The sequence below is a fragment of the Nerophis lumbriciformis genome, linkage group LG14, assembly GCF_033978685.3.
Source record: "Nerophis lumbriciformis linkage group LG14, RoL_Nlum_v2.1, whole genome shotgun sequence".
Lineage (NCBI taxonomy): Eukaryota > Metazoa > Chordata > Actinopteri > Syngnathiformes > Syngnathidae > Nerophis > Nerophis lumbriciformis.
In genome coordinates, this window is record NC_084561.2 from 34,365,997 (window position 1) to 34,383,507 (window position 17,511).

Here is a 17,511-nt window from a genome sequence, read left to right on the forward strand (position 1 = left end):
ATTAACGTGGACCACGACTTAAACAAGTTGAAAAACTTATTCGGGTGTTATCATTTAGTTGTCAATTGTACGGAATATGTACTGTACTGTGTAAACTGTACTGTGTATTCTCTTCCTTTGCAATCTGCTCGTAAAAGTTTCAATCATATCAATCAAAAAACCTGCAAATCAGATGGAAAATTAGAGGGAACATTGTTTGGGTGTAGCCATAGTACGCTGATAGGGAGAAGTTTTTATTTACACGATAAGTCGGATGTCTCTTTACCTCTGTGGCGGAGGCTCCGCCGAACCCCTGAGGCCGACTCACCGAACCCCTAGGGTTCGATCGAACCCAGGTTAAGAACCACTGGACTAGACAAAGATGAATGCAGCAATGTACAGAGACATCCTGGATGAAAACCAACGCTTCCCATCCAACCTGATGGCGCTTGCAAAGAGGAATGGGCGAAACTGCCCAAAGATAGGTGTGTCAAGCTGGTAGCATTGTATTCAAAAAGACTCAAGGCTGTAATTGCTGCTAAAGGTGCATCAAAAACTGTGAATAGTTATGTACATGGGGGGCATGGCGTAGTGGGTAGAGCGGCCGTATCAGAAACCTGAGGGTTGCAGGTTCGCTCTCCGCCTCTTACCATCCAAAATCGCTGCTGTTGTGTCCTTGGGCAGGACACTTCACCCTTGCCCCCGGTGCCGCTCACACCGGAGAATGAATGATGAATGAATGAGTTGTAAAAATGAATGATGGGTTCTCACTTTTCTGTGAAGCGCTTTGAGTGTCTAGAAAAGCGCTATATAAATCTAATCCATTATTATTATGTGATTTTTTTTTTTGTTTTGTTTATTTTAATACATTTGCAAAAAAGTTTTAAACATGCTTTTTGCACTGTCATTCTGGGGTATTGTCTGTAGAATTTTAAAGGTCAAGATGAATGTATTCCATTTTGGAATAAGGCTGTAACAATGTGGAAAAAGTTAAAGGGGAACATTATCACAATTTCAGAAGGGTTAAAACCATTAATGGGGAACATTATCACAATTTCAGAAGGGTTAAAACCATTAAAAATCAGTTCCCGGTGGCTTATTTTATTTTTCAAAGTTTTTTTCAAAATTTTACCCATCACGCAATATCCCTAAAAAAAGCTTCAAAGTGCCTGATTTTAACCATCGTTATATACACCCGTCCATTTTCCTGTGACGTCACACAGTGATGCCAATACAATCAAACATGGCAGATAGAACAGCAAGATATAACAACATTAGCTCGGATTCAGACTCGGATTTCAGCGGTTTAAGCGCTTCAACAGATTACGCATGTATTGAAACGGATGGTTGTAGTGTGGAGGCAGGTAGCGAAAACGAAATTGAAGAAGAAACTGAAGCTATTGAGCCATATCGGTTTGAACCGTATGCAAGCGAAACCGACGAAAACGACACGACAGCCAGCGATACGGGAGAAAGCGAGGACGAATTCGGCGATCGCCTTCTAACCAACGATTGCTATGTGTTTGTTTGGCATTAAAGGAAACTAACAACTATGAACTAGGTTTACAGCATATGAAATACATTTGGCAACAACATGCACTTTGAGAGTGCAGACAGCCCATTTCAGGCGCGCTAAGAACATATATTTTTCCACAATTTTAGCACTCAGGTTAACCATACCTAAATAGACACAAAATACTGCATTACACAAGACTACCCGAATGTACTCGAATGATTGAAAAAAATTAATGTTTTTAAGCTAAATTATTGGTAAACACAGTTTATGTATAATAATTTACGTAAAACCGCGAGTAATGAATAAAGTTTTCATCAATTAATATATTCTGTAGACATACCCTCATCCGCTCTCTTTTCCTGAAAGCTGATCTGTCCAGTTTTGGAGTTGATGTCAGCAGGCCAGGGAAGCTAGGGTCGATATTCTTCTCTTGATCATCTTCGGTGGCATAAGGGACGGTTGCCATCTCTGTCGTAGCATAGCTTTCGTCGGTAAAGTGTGCGGAACAAACGACTGACCATTTCGTCGGCTTTCCCCACACCGTCGTATTTTGAACAACTTTCGTCCAATTTCTTACCACTTTCGCATCTTTGGGCCACTGGTGCAACTTGAATCCGTCCCTGTTCGTGTTGTTACACCTTCCGACAACACACCGACGAAAGTGAGAAAATGTCGGATTGCTTCCCGTTGTGACGTCACGTTGTGACGTCATCGTTCCAAGAGCGAATAATAAAAAGGCGTTTAATTCGCCAAAATTCACCCATTTAGAGTTCGGAAATCGGTTAAAAAAATATATGGTCTTTTTTCTGCAACATCAAGGTATATATTGACGCTTACATAGGTCTGATGATAATGTTCCCCTTTAAGCGCTGTGATATCATAATATCAATGCTACGGGGTTAGTGTAAATGCACTTTTTCAGTAAGTTTAAGCGGTAAAGGAAAAATACTTGGTGTTCGCGTTCAAGCAATGACAAGTTTTTTTTCACATGACTCCTGTGTTTTTTTTTTAAATTACACATAATATATGATGGTATCTAACTTCCTGTTTTTGAAATCTGCTCATTTAAGGGCTTGTGATTTGGATTTTCTTGCTTTTCAAAAATTGTTACGCTGCGCGTTTGGATTGCATTCTTTTAGTTATATGGGCATGTTTATTGATATTGAACAATTAGCATAGCAACACAGACACAAGCCAGCAGCCAAAGTTTAAAAGTTGAAGTCAGCATATCCACAGTTAGAAATGATTACAGTAAAACATTTTTTTATTGAACCTGTTTTTTGTTTTGTTTTTTAAATTTTGAGCTCTTAAAACTCGAGTGTTAGACTCGAGTTTTTTTCTAAATAAATTATCACTGAATTATCTATACTCTTGTCAGTAGTTTTAAGTGCTCGATCATTTTACCCAAACACATACTTGTAAATGGTTAAATTCAGAGAAATGTATAATTTTCTAGTGGTATCTTATTATTTTCCATAGCTGTACAAAAACAATACAATTCAAAACTGTACTCAAATTTAAATCATATTACATTACATGTGACATAATAGCACAAATCCTGAGATACACTCTTCTTTTTATACAATGTATGAATCATGATATTTTACAAAAATACAGTTTCTGGCATGGATGAAGTATATTTAGAAAAAATACTTTCATACATCCAAATAAATGGATACATATTTAGTGAAATATAAACACAGCACAAAGGTTTTCCAACATACGAAGCCACAAAATAATGGTATTACACCTTACATGTGTCCTTGTGTATGTGAAATCCACTTTTAAAAATAAGTTAAACATTTTTTCAAAAAAAATTATAATCAATCTCAACAATGCTATTTTCACCCTGGCTATCAATGAGAAAAGAAACTAGGTCGTGACAAAAATTTGATATAAATTGTGAAAATCAAATTTTCATAACAGACCCTCTATAAAAAAAAAGGGTCCTAGTATCAAATTATCCCCTAGTAAGTATGTTTTTATTCTTTGATCAGTCATAAATGAATTTATGCAGTCCATGGTAGCGTTGCAGCACATTCCGCACAAACATTTCGAGGAGGTGCTGGAGTTTCTTTGTTTGAGCATTTGATGCTCTTGTTCTTCAGGTTTTGGTTTGTGAATGTTACAGTTGTATTATTTGGAGTCAGTGCAGTAAGTCTGTTTGAGTTTCCTCACTTCTTGTGTGACCCGATCATAACCTTTGAGACAAAGTTGACAATTGCACTCGCTGGCTGCTCTGGGTCATGTTCGGCAAAGAGATGGCAAATATTTTCAGTCTCACTCTGAGATTTCCTTGCTACAAACCCAAAGATCCTAGGAGGAAAACAAATAGAGATATTTAGATTAGAGCTGTGATGCAATTAAAAAAAAATGAGTGATTGATTAATAATGTTATGTAATTAATTAATCTAGTTAATCTATTTTTCAATCTCCCCTAAAAATGTTGAGAAAAGCCACCCATCCATTCATTTTCTACCGCTTGTCCCTTTCGGGGTCGCGGGAGGTGCTGGAGCCTATCTCAGCTGCACTCGGGTGGAAGGCGGGGTACACCCTGGACAAGTCGCCACCTCATCACAGGGCCAACACAGATAGACAGACAACATTAACACTGAAATTTACACACTAGGGCCAATTTAGTGTTGCCAACAACTTTGGAGGTGGGAGGAAGCCGGAGTACCCGGAGGGAACCCACGCAGTCACGGGGAGAACATGCGAACTCCACACAGAAAGATCCCTTTGTATTGTGAGGCACATGCACTTAACCTTAAATCATTATTCCAAAAAAGTAGCTTCATTAAAGTGCATTTTTTGCGGAATTTTGCCTATCGTTCACTATCATTATGAAAGACATGATGATGGATGGATTTTTTGTTTTTCTATGCATTCGAAATATTAAATGAGCATAAATAAAAGTCAGCTTACAGCAGAACCGATGGGAGTTTCACTATTTCGCCCATAAAATCCGACAAATAACCATTCAAAAAGCGCCAAAAACACTCAATTTACATTTTGTGACTTAATTTTTAACCAAGTATTAGTGATATTGTTATTATAAGTGCTAACGCAGACAAACTATTTAGAACCAGGTGTGAATGAATGATGGGTTCTACATGTAAAGCGACTTTGGGTACTTAGAAAAGCGCTATATAAATCCCAGTTATTATTATTATTACTATTAGAACTGGCAAGGACAACACGAAAAATGTTTCTTTCCCCCCGCTTCCTCCAACATGTTTCTTTGCGAGGATTATGAGACGTTCTTCATCTAAATGGGAATATGTGAACATCCGAGCAGTCGGCATTCTAATGACAGCAGACCGAATACAGTAAGTGATGTTTTATTATGTTTGTTGGCTCTCATGAAGTCTGCAGTGAGCAGAATTCAGTGATGAAGTAAAAAAAAGCAAATGTGATGTGTTTTTGAAACTAATGCGCTGTGTATGCTTAAAGTTATCAAAATACATAAATATTAAATGCTATTATAAATGTGTCTGTTACTACATTACATATAGACTTACATCATGTATATAAAACCCTAATGGAGGCGTTTGGATGTTTTCTAGGGGCTCAATAGGCAGAATTGAATGGCTCCCATTGGCTCCATTGTAAGCTGACTTTTTAATCACATTTATTAAATAATTAGAATGCATTAAAAAATTCATCCGCCGTCATGTCTTTCATAATGATTGTGAATGATAGGCACAATTCCAAAGAAAGTGCAATTCCCCTTTAAGTCATTGATTGTTCTTAACAGTGGCCGACAGGGGCAAAGGCGTTGCAATGTCTAAAACATACACAAACTACCAAAACACGTGCAACTTCACAAAACACAACACACAAGTGCTGGGCAAACTCACAGCAATGTCCAAACCCTCCCCCCCAAAACACATGCAAAATGAGGAAAACTAAACGGAAGTATACAATGAAACCGGAAGTTAGCTATGCAGGGCCAAAAGGGGCAAAATTAAATAAATAAATGTAATGTGTCATTAATTTATTTCATGTATAATCATATTTAATCATTCATTCATTATTTAGTTAATCATTTCATGATCAAATTAATTATATGTAATTATTTATTTCATGATTTCATTATTTAACAATTTAATTATTGATTTAATTGTTCCATGATGTAATAATTTACTGAATTAATGACACATTTTAGCCATTATTTGAAGAGCCATCCATCCATCCAGATTCTTCTGCTTATCTGAGCTCGGGTCGCGTGGGCAGCAGCCTAAGCAGGAGAGTCCAGACTTCCCTTACCCCAGCCACTTTGTCCAGCCCCTCCCGGGGATCCTGAGATGTTCCCAGGCCAGCCGGGAGACAAAGTCTCCCCAACGTGTCCTGGGTTTTCCCCGTGGCCTCCTACTGGTCGGAAGCGCCCTAGACACCTCCCCAGGGAGGCGTTCGGGTGGCATCCTGACCAGATGCCCGAACCACCTCATCTAGCTCCTCTCGATTTGGAGGAGCAGCGGCTTTACTTTGAGCTCCTCCCGAAAGACCGAGCTTCTCACCCTATCTCTAAGGGAAAGTCCCGCCACCCGACGGGGGAAACTAATTTTGGCCGCTTGTACCCGTGATCTTGTCCTTTCAGTCATAACCCAAAGCTCATGAATATAAGTGAGGATGGGAACGTAGATCGACCAGTTCCGGCTCAGCTTTTTCTTCACCACAACGGATCGATGCAGGGTCCGCATCACTGCAGACACCACTGTCGATCTTACGTTGCACTCTTCCCTCACTCGTGAACAAGACTCCGAGGTCCTTGAACTCCTCCACTTGGGGTAAGATCTCCTCCCCAACCCGGAGATGGCACGCCACCCTTTTCCAGGCGAGAACCATGGACCCGGACTTGGAGGTGCTGATTCTCATCCCAGTCGCTTCACACTTGGCTGCGAACCGATCCAGTGAGAGCTGAAGATCCTGGCCAGATGAAGCCACATCATCTGCAAAAAGCAGAGACCTAATCCTACAGCCACCAAACCGGATCCCCTCACCGCCGTGACTGCGCCTAGAAATTTTGTCCATAAAAGTTTTTAACAGAATTGGTGACAAAGGGCAGCCATGGCGGAGTCCACCCTTCACTGGAAAAATATCCAACTTACTGCCAGCAACTCAGACCAAGCTCTGACAACGATTATACAGGGAGTGGACCGCCACAACCAGACGGTCCGATATCCCATACTCTCTGAGCACTCCCCACAAGACTTCCCGAGAGACACGGTCGAAGGCCTTCTCCAAGTCCACAAAGCACATGTAGGCTGGTTGGGCAAGCTCCCATGCACCCTAAAGAACCCTGCCGAGAGTTTAGAGCTGGTCCACAGTTCCACGACTAAGACAAAAACCACACTGCTCCTCCTGAATTTGAGGTTAGACTATCTGGCGTAGCCTCCTTTCTAGTACACCTGAATAGACCTTTCCGGGAAGGCTGAGTAGTGTGATCCCACGATAGTAAGAACACACCCTCCAGTTCCCTTTCTTACAGAGTGGAACGGCCACCCTGGTCTATTTGAAGATTAATTTATCTTTTTAATTTTGAACCATTTGGCCCTCTATATTTAGCATGCTACCAGGAAGCAAGCCCTACCGGCGGAGCCAGGTCTGAGAGGGATATACAAATGTGGATGGGAAAGTCGGTGTGTGACCAAAATAAAACATCAGGTCAATATAGAATGCTGAAGTTAACACATCAAAATAGAGTGAAAAGTTTTTTTCTGAGAAATACAAGACCAAATATTGAATGTTGAACTTGTGGCTTTTCGTCTGCTTCAGATAATATAAAATAAATAAATAAATAAAACAGACCCATCAATCACAGTATTGTAAGTTACAGTAGAAGATCAAAAATATAATTGATTATCATCACAAAATAAAGTGTTGATGAAATAACATCAAGCATTCACTTCTAGTCGGCTACAGAGGACAAAGCAGCTACAGTATGCCGACCTCCTGTCTCTTTTTTCTTCTTCGGAAAGGCCAAGTACTTGTTTTGATGCTGTGTACTTGGGCGTGGCGTGTTCTCAGTTTAGTTTGGAGAAGAGCTAATGGCATGCCTTGCAAAATTGCTAACATCCTAAATTCTCCCAGCCACTTTGTCCAGTTCTTCCAGAATAATTCCAAAACTTTCCCATGCTATAGTCGAGAGACACACTCCCTCCAATGTGTCCTAGGTCTTTCTTGGTGACTCCTTCAAATGGGACATGCTCTGACGACCTCACCAGGGAGGTGCCCAGGAGGCTTCCTAACCGAATGCCCAAGTCACTTCATCTTGCTCCTCTTTTCGCAGCAGCTCTGCTCTGAGCCTCTTCCAAAGGCCTAGCTTCTCATGCTATCGCTGAGGAAGAGATGACACGTCACTGCCTACCCCACATGGATCCGCCTGCTGATCTCCAACTTCATTCTTCCCTCACAACAAGATACTTGACCTTTCAAAGAGCAGTATCACGGCAAGGGTACTCCATACTTTCTTGTTTGGGTAGAATGTACTCTGATTTGGAGGTGCTGATTGTGATTCCAGTCATTTAATATAAGAGCCTGATGAAGCCAACAGATCTACGTCATCTGCAAAGATCTGCATAGACCCAGTACTTAGTCTATCAAACCAGACCCTCTCAACACCCTGGCCGTGTCCAGAAATTCTAAGACATGAACAAATTAGATGATAAATGCCAGTCCAATCTTCACTGGAACTGAATACAACTAACAGCAAATGCAGAGCAAACTCTGGCACAAGATCATAGCGTCCAGAACACATACTGTCAGAGAACCCCCAGCAGGAATTAGACGTGGTCTAATGCCTTCTCCAAGTCCAAAAAGAGGTGCAGACCAAACTGCTCCTTCTAAATCTGAGGTTTGCCTATCTGGTAAAGTCCGTGAAAATACCTTACCAGAGAGGCTGAGGAGTGTGATCCCCCTGTAGTTGGAACACACCCTTCTTAAGAAAAGAGTGGGGCAAACACCTGTCAATCCAGAGGTACTGTCCCCAAAGTTCCAAGCACAAAGTTTGCCTCATCTATTCCCATTCCTTCAGGGTCTTACAGAGCAAAAAGCTCCCTCTTCAGCTTGTCGACATCCCTCTCACCAAAGTCCACCAATGGGTCCAAAGGTTACAACCATGACAGACACCGACATCCTTAGGGCCACGGCTCTGGTTGGTCGCTTTAACTATGAAGGCATGGAACACAGACAACAACGGCTCAATGTCCCCCAGTCTAATTTAAAAAAAACACCACTTGGGTTCAGATCGGGGGTGGTGGGCCTCCTAATCACACCCTTCCAGGTCTCATTGTTGTGGTTCACATGAACATTGCCACAGCAGAACAAAGAAGTCACAAGTAGAAGCGCTCTTTGGTTTGGTATCCCTCCCCCCACACCCCCAAGAACTACAAAGTTTTTGCCTTCAACCACAACCCAGCTCACACTGTACCGAACTACCTAGGCTCCAACCACAGGTGGTGAACCCATTAGAAGGGGGACCTAGATTGCCTCACCATCATCTGGGTGAGGCACCAGGGGTAAAAATCCCCCGACAACTGAGCTCTTAGGATTATTTAAATGCATAAACGTCTTAATTGCGATGAGGTAATGGCTCAAGAAGGAGTGTATAATATTTTGTGAATAACAGACATACAGTAGACGATCTAAAACTGAAGGGTAAAGTTGAGAAAACACATTAGTCCATCACTGATGGGAAAAGATGAGTATGAAGGTACGCACTTTGCTGTAGAATCACTGCCTCTTGTCCATCTGTGTGGAACAAAATAGTCATTAGATCCAACTATTTCCAAATAGCAACAGCAACTTAAGAAAGGTATAAAAAACAAGTGTTTAAATCCCAAGGACAAGGCTATTCAACTAAATTGCTTTGGGGGCCACATTTCAAAAAAACTAAGAGCCCGGGGGCCAGACTGTGTCTTATTTTGTATAGTTCAGAAAACCAGTGTCCTCTACAGTAGACATTTGATTTTGGTCTATTTATTTTGTTAGCGTTACAGGTAGAGATGTCCGATAATGGCTTTTTTGCCGATATCCGATATTCCGATATTGTCCAACTCTTAATTACCGATTCCGATATCAACCGATACCGATATATACAGTCGTGGGATTAACACATTATTATGCCTAATTTTGTTGTGATGCCCCGCTGGATGCATTAAACAATGTAATAAGGTTTTCCAAAATAAATCAACTCAAGTTATGGAAAAAAATGCCAACATGGCACTGCCATATTTATTATTGAAGTCACAAAGTGCATTATTTTTTTTAACATGCCTCAAAACAGGAGCTTGGAATTTGGGACATGCTCTCCCTGAGAGAGCATGAGGAGGTTGAGGTGGGGGGGGGTTAGGGGGTGGCGGGGGGGGGTGTATATTGTAGCGTCCCGGAAGAGTTAGTGCTGCAAGGGGTTCTGGGTATTTGTTCTGTTGTGTTTACGTTGTGTTACGGTGCGGATGTTCTCCCGAAATGTGTTTGTCATTCTTGTTTGGTGTGGGTTGACATTGTGGCGCTTATTTGTAACAGTGTCAAAGTTGTTTATACGGCCACCCTCAGTGTGACCTGTATGGCTGTTGACCAAGTATGCCTTGCATTCACTTGTGTGTGTGAAAAGCCGCAGATTTTATGTGATTGGGCTGGCACGCAAAGGCAGTGCCTTTAAGGTTTATTGGAGCTCTGTACTTCTCCCTACGTCCGTGTACCACTCCGTACAGCAGCGTTTTAAAAAGTCATACATTTTACTTTTTGAAACCGATATCAATAATTTCCGATATCACATTGTAAAGCATTTATCGGCCGATAATATCGGCAGTCCGATATTATCAGACGTCTCTAGTTACAGGAGCTGTTAGCTAGTCAAAAATCATCTAAATGACAGCCTCTATGGTTTTTAGGAAGTATTTTTTAACCTAATTTTCAGCACACCATTTTAAAGGCACAAATGATGAAAAAAAGAGGACCTAAAATTGGAACCCTGCGGAACTCCACTACTATATTTAAAAAGGTTGAACAAATGAACACGTGTTGCATCTAATGTAAACAAGCTACAGTAACAAAAAAAAATGTTTAACTGTCAAAACGGAGAGGACTTAAAAGGGAGCCTTGGGGAACGCCTTAGTTATCACAAGTTTGGACCCCAGTGTTCTATGTTTGCTAGAAAGGTTGAAATGTCAACGTAAGGATCTACCAATGTGTTTACAGTGGTCCTTACAACAGGAGCACTGTAATGTTTTTAGGAATTTGCTGCGAAAATATTTATCTTCCAAATTTTTGAACTAAACTTCAGTGTCATTCGCAGGCCAGATTTGGTACCCGGGCCGCCAGTTGAATAGCCCTGTCCTAGGAGATCAAACAAGTTGAATGCAAAATAAAACCAAATTCAACACATGTAAAATGTGTTGATTACTGTATTGATTTTATGTGCCCAATAAAATTATTACTTCATCCTCTGTGATTGCGAAACCACGTCTCAACGTGCAAAGATGTGAGCTTGTGTTGTAAATGTAAACAACAATTACCTTCTGCCCTGCGGGTCCAGAGAACAGAAGATGACTGTATTGACTGCATAGTGTCTTCTGAAAAACAGCCTTAAGGAATGATATATAGTTGAAATAGTGTATAATTAAAAGATAGTATTTATTTTGTGATTGTATTGTATTGTGTAGAGATCCACACTTACTTCCTCTGGTTGTCTGTGAGTGTGATTCCCTGTGCTGACACCTTAAAGTGGACAACAGTCGAGGCTGACGGAGGGTCCATGGCGAGTGTCAGCGTGGTCGCTTTCTGAACTGCCTGGTGTCCCGTGAGAGACTCCAGTTCCACAGAGCCAAGGTACCACACATTGCAAGCTACAAGCATATTAAACATATATGTTTTATGAGACACAATACAAGTGGACTTATTTTCTAATGCAGTGTTTTTCAACCACAAATGTAATAATTACAAATAAAGTGAGCCTTATAATTACTTTAAGCATGCAATATATACATTGTCATATTATGCAAATAAAGTAAATAGTCCCATTTTGGCTGAATAAACATAGAGGACCTTCCATAAAATGTAAATGAACTTAAATAGCATTTAGGCTCCTACACTGTCACACGTCACGGTATTTTTGAGAAGACTTTGAAACCGAAATACCACCTTATTTATAATACCGTTACATCCAGGTACCAAAAGATAAAAGTTGGTTTCACATAGTAGGGCCCCTTTAAGTTTGTAAAGCACTTTGTGTTGCATTTCTCTTATGTATAAAAAGCGCTTTATAAATCAAGTTTGATCTGATGAATAAGGTTTGATAGGGTCCAGCTCACCTGTGGCCCTGATGAGGACAAGCTGTCTAGAAAATGGACGTGAACGAGTGTAACCTTGTTCATGCCAGTGTTTTTCAACCACTGTGCCGTGAGATACAGTCTGGTGTGCCGTGGGAGATTATCTAATTTCACCTATTTGGGTTAAAAATATTATTTGAAAACCAGTAATTATAGTCTGCAAATTATGTGTTGTTTAGTGTCGGTCCTGTCTAGAGCTCGGCAGCACACTTGCCAACCTTGAGACCTCCAGGAGGTGGGGAGGCAGAGCCGGCCCAAGGCATAAGTGTACTAAGCGCTTGCTTAGGGCCCCGCGGCCACCAGGGGGCCCCCAAAAGCAATTAACAAAAAATTCTTATTTTTTATTTTTTGCATGTAAGAGTCTGACTGATGATTTCTAAGTGATCAAAGATATATTATTGTACAAAAACACAATTTTAGGTCAACATTTTTGCACATTGCTGTTTCAGGTTTTTGTTACCAAAAATAATAAAGTGAATCAGAATCAGCTTTATTGTCCAGTTATGTTTAACACACATGGAATTTAACTTCAGTAGACTGCGCTCTCTTTGTACAAAGTAAACATTAAATATGAACAATTAACTAAAAATATAAACTAGTAATTAAAGACTAATATGTACAAGACTGATGAGACAAGATGACACTTTTACTGTAAATACAAAGCTTTATCACTTGGACTGTTCAACCCCAGGCCACTCTTGTAGCTGAATGTTTTCTACATTTTAAGATTAGGAACCATATGTGGTACTCTGGACATCATTCGTTCATTCATTGGTATTATTTATGTTCTTAACTGGGCCACCCTCATATCTTTATAAATGACATGTCATTTGTAAAGACATGCCAGGCTGACAATAGGATAATGTAAACAACACTGCCAGAGCCGCAATGAGTTTATAGTAGGTGTGTGAATGATCAATCAATATTATTGGCAGAAATAGAGGGCCCCAAAATCAAATTTTGCTTAGGGCCCCATGGAGGCTTGGGCCGGCACTGTGGGGAGGGTGGGGATGGGGGGCGTGGTCGGGGGTGGGGCAGGGCGTGGTTAAGAGGGGAAGAGTATATTGACAGCTAGAATTCACCAAGTCAAGTATTTCATACATATATATATATACATATATATATATACATCCTGAAAATATGCAAACAAAACTGTGTTTAGATAATTGATACTTCAAACTTGCATAAATAAATATTAAGGAATATAACATAACTTGGCTTCTGAGAGCTTCAAAATGTAATGAATAAAATGCTAAAGTTGTTGATAAACAAGCAATCTTTTAAATAATTAAATATGGTCATTTAAAATGAATTATTATGATAATTTAAAATTAATTATTTCAAATATGTTTATTTTAATGTATAATTCTATGGCTGGATGTAATGAGTCATAAAAAATACAAATAAAAATACAATTAATTTTGATGTTTTTAGCGAAATATAGTAAAAATGTATTTAGTTTTTTTTTTTTTTAATTAATAAATATATTTATTTTTAGGTAAGATAAACATAATAATACAATTTATCTCTAGTCTGTATGATTTAGTTCTTGTCACCCTGTTGTCCTCCCGTCGTGAAAAAAGGCCGTCCTCACTCAGGTCCGGCTGAAAATCGAGAGATTTTCGGCAGAATATTTGTCCCGGGAGGTTTTCGGGTGAGGCGCTGAATTTCGGGAGTCTCCCGGAAAATTCGGGAGGGTTGGCAAGTATGCTCGGCAGAGTAACCGTGTAATACTCTTCCATATCAGTAGGTGGCAGCAGGTAGCTAATTACTTTGTAGATGTCGGAAACAGCAGAAAGCAGCGTGCAGGGAAAAAAGGTATCTAATGCTTAAAGCAAAAATAAACAAAAGGTGAGTGCTTCTAAGAAAAGGCATTGAAGCTCAGGGAAGGCTATGCAGAACAAAACTAAAACTGAACTGGCTACAAAGTAAACAAAAACAGAATGCTGGATGACAGCAAAGACTTACTGTGGAGCACAATGTAGATCCGAATATGACATGACAATCAACAATGTCCCCACAAAGACGGATAAAAACAACAAAAATATTATTGATTGCTAAAACAAAGTAGATGCGGGAAATGTCGCTCAAAGGAAGAAATGAAACTGCTGCACAGAAAATATATATATAATATATATATATATATATATATATATATATATATATATATAAATAAAACAGTTTTCTAAACTGGACTTTCAATCGAAGCAGGAGGTAATAATTAAAGAAAGATCTCCATCGAGACAGAGAGACTTTTAAAACTGAAGAAAAATAAGGAAGACTTCTATAAACAAGTTATCGATGCTTTTGTTCAAAAGGAGCGGCGCATGGACTTCATTTATAAGTAAAGGTAAGACCATAATAACGTTTTTTTTTATTAAATGTGCTTTTGTTTGCTACAGTTTGTAGGTGTAAAGTTAAAGTTAAGTTAAAGTACCAATGATTGTCACACACACTAGGTGTGGTGAAATGTGTCCTCTGCATTTGACCCATCCCCTTGCTCACCCCCTGGGAGGTGAGGGGAGCAGTGGGCAGCAGCGGCGCCGCGCCCGGGAATCATTTTTGGTGATTTAACCCCCAATTCCAACCCTTGATGCTGAGTGCTAAGCAGGGAAGAATGCTGGTATGAGCTTTTAAACACAACCCGTTAACTGCTGCCAATCAAATGGTGAATAAGATACTCTTTAGGGTTCATATAATTGTAAATCTGACTGTGATGAAGTCAGTGCCTCACCAGCCATGAACCTCACCGCACGTCACTGGTTCTAATGTATTGTACTATTATATTCTCTAAGTGCATAACACTAGAAGCATTTTGCAGTATAACTCAGTGCTATACCTCAGCAAATCTAATCTCTTTACATGATTATCATAAGACATAATTTGTGTGTATTGCATCGTAACTAAATCATACTAGCACAGTTAGTATAGAATTTCACAGAACATTAATTGAATTATTTTTTTCTACCTGCCCCTTGCTTTAAAAGCTCGGCTGCTGAGTTGGTTGCCGTATTTGCAGACGAGTCACTGAGCTCCTCCAACGGGTCTGCAAGAAAAGTCACACAAAAAGGAGTCAATGCAAACCAAACACACAAGCCTCTTTATTTTTATTAGCAACAGACAAATATTGAATTGCATCAAAACTTTTGCACTGACCTACATTGACATACATTTCTAACTTGGTTAAGATTTAATTTCCATATTGTGTAGACACTTTTCTATTTAATGTATGTATCACATTTACAGTAGTATAGAGCCTACCTCTGTCAGGCAGGATGAGCTTGCAGGGCAAAGCGAGAGGTGTAATGGAGTGTTGACACACCAGAGCAGTGAGACTTCCTGAGAGAAACATACAACATGAATTCATAATGAACATTAGACGGCAAGAACAACAGAAAAACCTAATAAAAAATGGAGAGTTTAACTGCAGACTTTCACAGGATAGCAATAACCAGTTGAGATGGTCAGTAATCAACAATAAACTGCTGACGGACTGCACTTACAAAAAAGTAAATACAAGCTGTGTCTTTATTTGTTTATGTGCTCATTTCTGTACTTACATAGGGCCTAATCTACTAAAATCCCAAATATCACACATTAAGTAGCGTGTGCAAATTATAAAATTGTGAATACTATTAGAGGGTGTGTTGCGGGTAATCTACTAAGACTGCACGGCGCAATTGATAACAAGTGCAAAAGTGGTGCTGACAGCCCTATTTAAAGGAGGTGTGAGGTGTCTACTGGCTGTTACCATGGAAAAACGTATTTACGGCACATCTACTGTATGAACTCCATCCTGTAGTGTTTTACGATATTGTTGAACATGCAGCACGTAACTATAATCTGTAGCACCTTTTCTGGGCAAAATAGGAAACACGATTTAGACAACAGAACCTTTTTTTAGTATGACGAAGAAGTGCTGAAATGATCTAGACCCAAGAACATACATGTGGCAGAAGGTTTTTCAGAGGAGATGAATCAATTATATATTTATATATATGCAGTCGTGCTCATAAGTTTACATACCCTGGGAGAATTTATGATTTCTTGGCCATTCTTCAGAGAATATGAATGATAACACAAAAACCTTTCTTCCACTCATGCTTAATGGTTGTGTGAAGCTATTTATTGGCAAACAACTGTGTTTACTCTTTTTAAATCGAAATGACAAAAGAAAGTACCCAAATGACCCTGATCAAAAGTTTACATTCCCCAGTGACTTTGATCTGATAGCATCCACAAAAGTTGACACAAACAGGTTTGAATGGCTAATCAAGGTTCCAATCCTCACCTGTGACCTGTTTGTTTGTAATTAATGTGTGTGTATAAAAGGTCAGTGAGTTTCTGGGCTTCTGACTGACCATTACATCTTTCATCCAGTGCTGCACAGATGTTTCTGGATTCTGAGTCATGGGGAATGCAAAATAATTGTCAAAAGATCTGCGAGAAAAGGTAATTGAACTGCATAAAACAGCAAGGGGGTATAAAAATGTATCCAAGGAATTGAGAATGCCAATCAGCAGTGTTCAAACACTGATTAAGAAGTGGAAAATGAGGGATTCAGGTAGACCAGCAAAGATTTGAGCCACAACTGCCAGGAAAATTGTTCGAGATGCAACGAAAAATCCACAAATAACTTCAGTTGAAATACAGGACTCTCTGAAAAATTGTGGTGTGGCTGTGCTCAAGATGCACAATAAGGAAGAACTTGAAGCAAAATGGGCTGCATGGTCGAGTGGCCAAAAAGTTAAATGTTGGTCTCATCACTTCAAATTACTTTGTTCCAGAAGTTTAGAGGCTTGTCTCTGTGCTGTTTGGCATAATGTAAGCGGGATACTTTGTGACATTTGCGCAGAAATGGCTTTCTTCTGGCAACTCGTGAAATAACTGAAAACATGTTTTATATTCAAGTTTCTTCAAAATAGCCACCATTTGCTTTGATTACTGCTTTGCACACTCTTGGCATTCTCTCGATGAGCTTCAAGAGACAGTCACCCGAAATGGTTTTCACTTCACAGGTGTCATAGTTTTGATGCCTACAGTGACAATCGACAATGTAAATAGTCATTAAAATAAATAAAACGCATTGAAATGAGAAGGTGTGTCCAAACTTTTGGCCTGTACAGTATATATATATATATATATATATATATATATATATATATATATGTATATATATATACTGTATACTGTAACTCCAATAAAAACTAAAAAAAAAACTAGCCCATATCTAGCACTAAAAGTAGGCAAAACAATCTGTAAATAAAACAAGTAATTTGTTAGATAGACAAAAACATCCAAACGCTCCAAACAAAGCGATGATCCAAGAACATACACAAAATAACCAATGCAATGGAAAAATGTTTTACATAATCACTGCAAAATTAGAAAACAAAACCAATCAGCAAATGCCAAAAACACACAATATCCAAAAACAATTGCATGAAATAAATGCTTCATGTTCGCTAAACAAAACAGATGTTTGTCATGCTACCAGTGGAGCCAGACTTGAGGGATGTCCATCTTTAAAAACCTCTAAAAGCCTTAGTGGCCACATGCGTGGACAGCACCTTTTAGCTCTTGTTTCCAAAATTGTGTACACTACTGAATTGGGGTCTTATGCCGCCTATGTGGACACTTATTCTGCCATCTGGTGGTGTCAGAAGAGTATAACATACAATGGAA

At 39.5% G+C, this 17,511-nt stretch overlaps 1 protein-coding gene and 1 long non-coding RNA gene across 5 annotated transcripts in view; one reads left to right on the plus strand and one right to left on the minus strand.

Moving 5' to 3' along the window:
• Nucleotides 1-2,613: 2,613 nt before the first annotated feature.
• tns3.2 (tensin 3, tandem duplicate 2) overlaps nucleotides 2,614-17,511 on the minus strand; it is a 135,220-nt gene continuing 120,322 nt past the window's right edge. For all 4 annotated transcript variants that reach the window (XM_061975572.2, XM_061975571.2, XM_061975569.2 and 1 more), the window contains 6 exons: nucleotides 15,088-15,165; nucleotides 14,795-14,872; nucleotides 11,175-11,343; nucleotides 11,014-11,082; nucleotides 9,218-9,247; nucleotides 2,614-3,811 (listed from right to left, as the gene is read on the minus strand). In XM_061975572.2, the coding sequence (XP_061831556.2) occupies nucleotides 3,670-3,811; nucleotides 9,218-9,247; nucleotides 11,014-11,082; nucleotides 11,175-11,343; nucleotides 14,795-14,872; nucleotides 15,088-15,165 (566 nt within the window). In that variant the 3' untranslated portion in view covers nucleotides 2,614-3,669. The remainder of the gene's footprint in view (nucleotides 3,812-9,217; nucleotides 9,248-11,013; nucleotides 11,083-11,174; nucleotides 11,344-14,794; nucleotides 14,873-15,087; nucleotides 15,166-17,511) is intronic.
• Nucleotides 7,393-17,511, plus strand: part of LOC133616392 (uncharacterized) — a 58,219-nt gene continuing 48,100 nt past the window's right edge. The window contains exons 1-2 of the long non-coding RNA XR_009816863.2: nucleotides 7,393-7,953; nucleotides 11,161-11,326. This is a non-coding gene — a long non-coding RNA (uncharacterized lncRNA). The remainder of the gene's footprint in view (nucleotides 7,954-11,160; nucleotides 11,327-17,511) is intronic.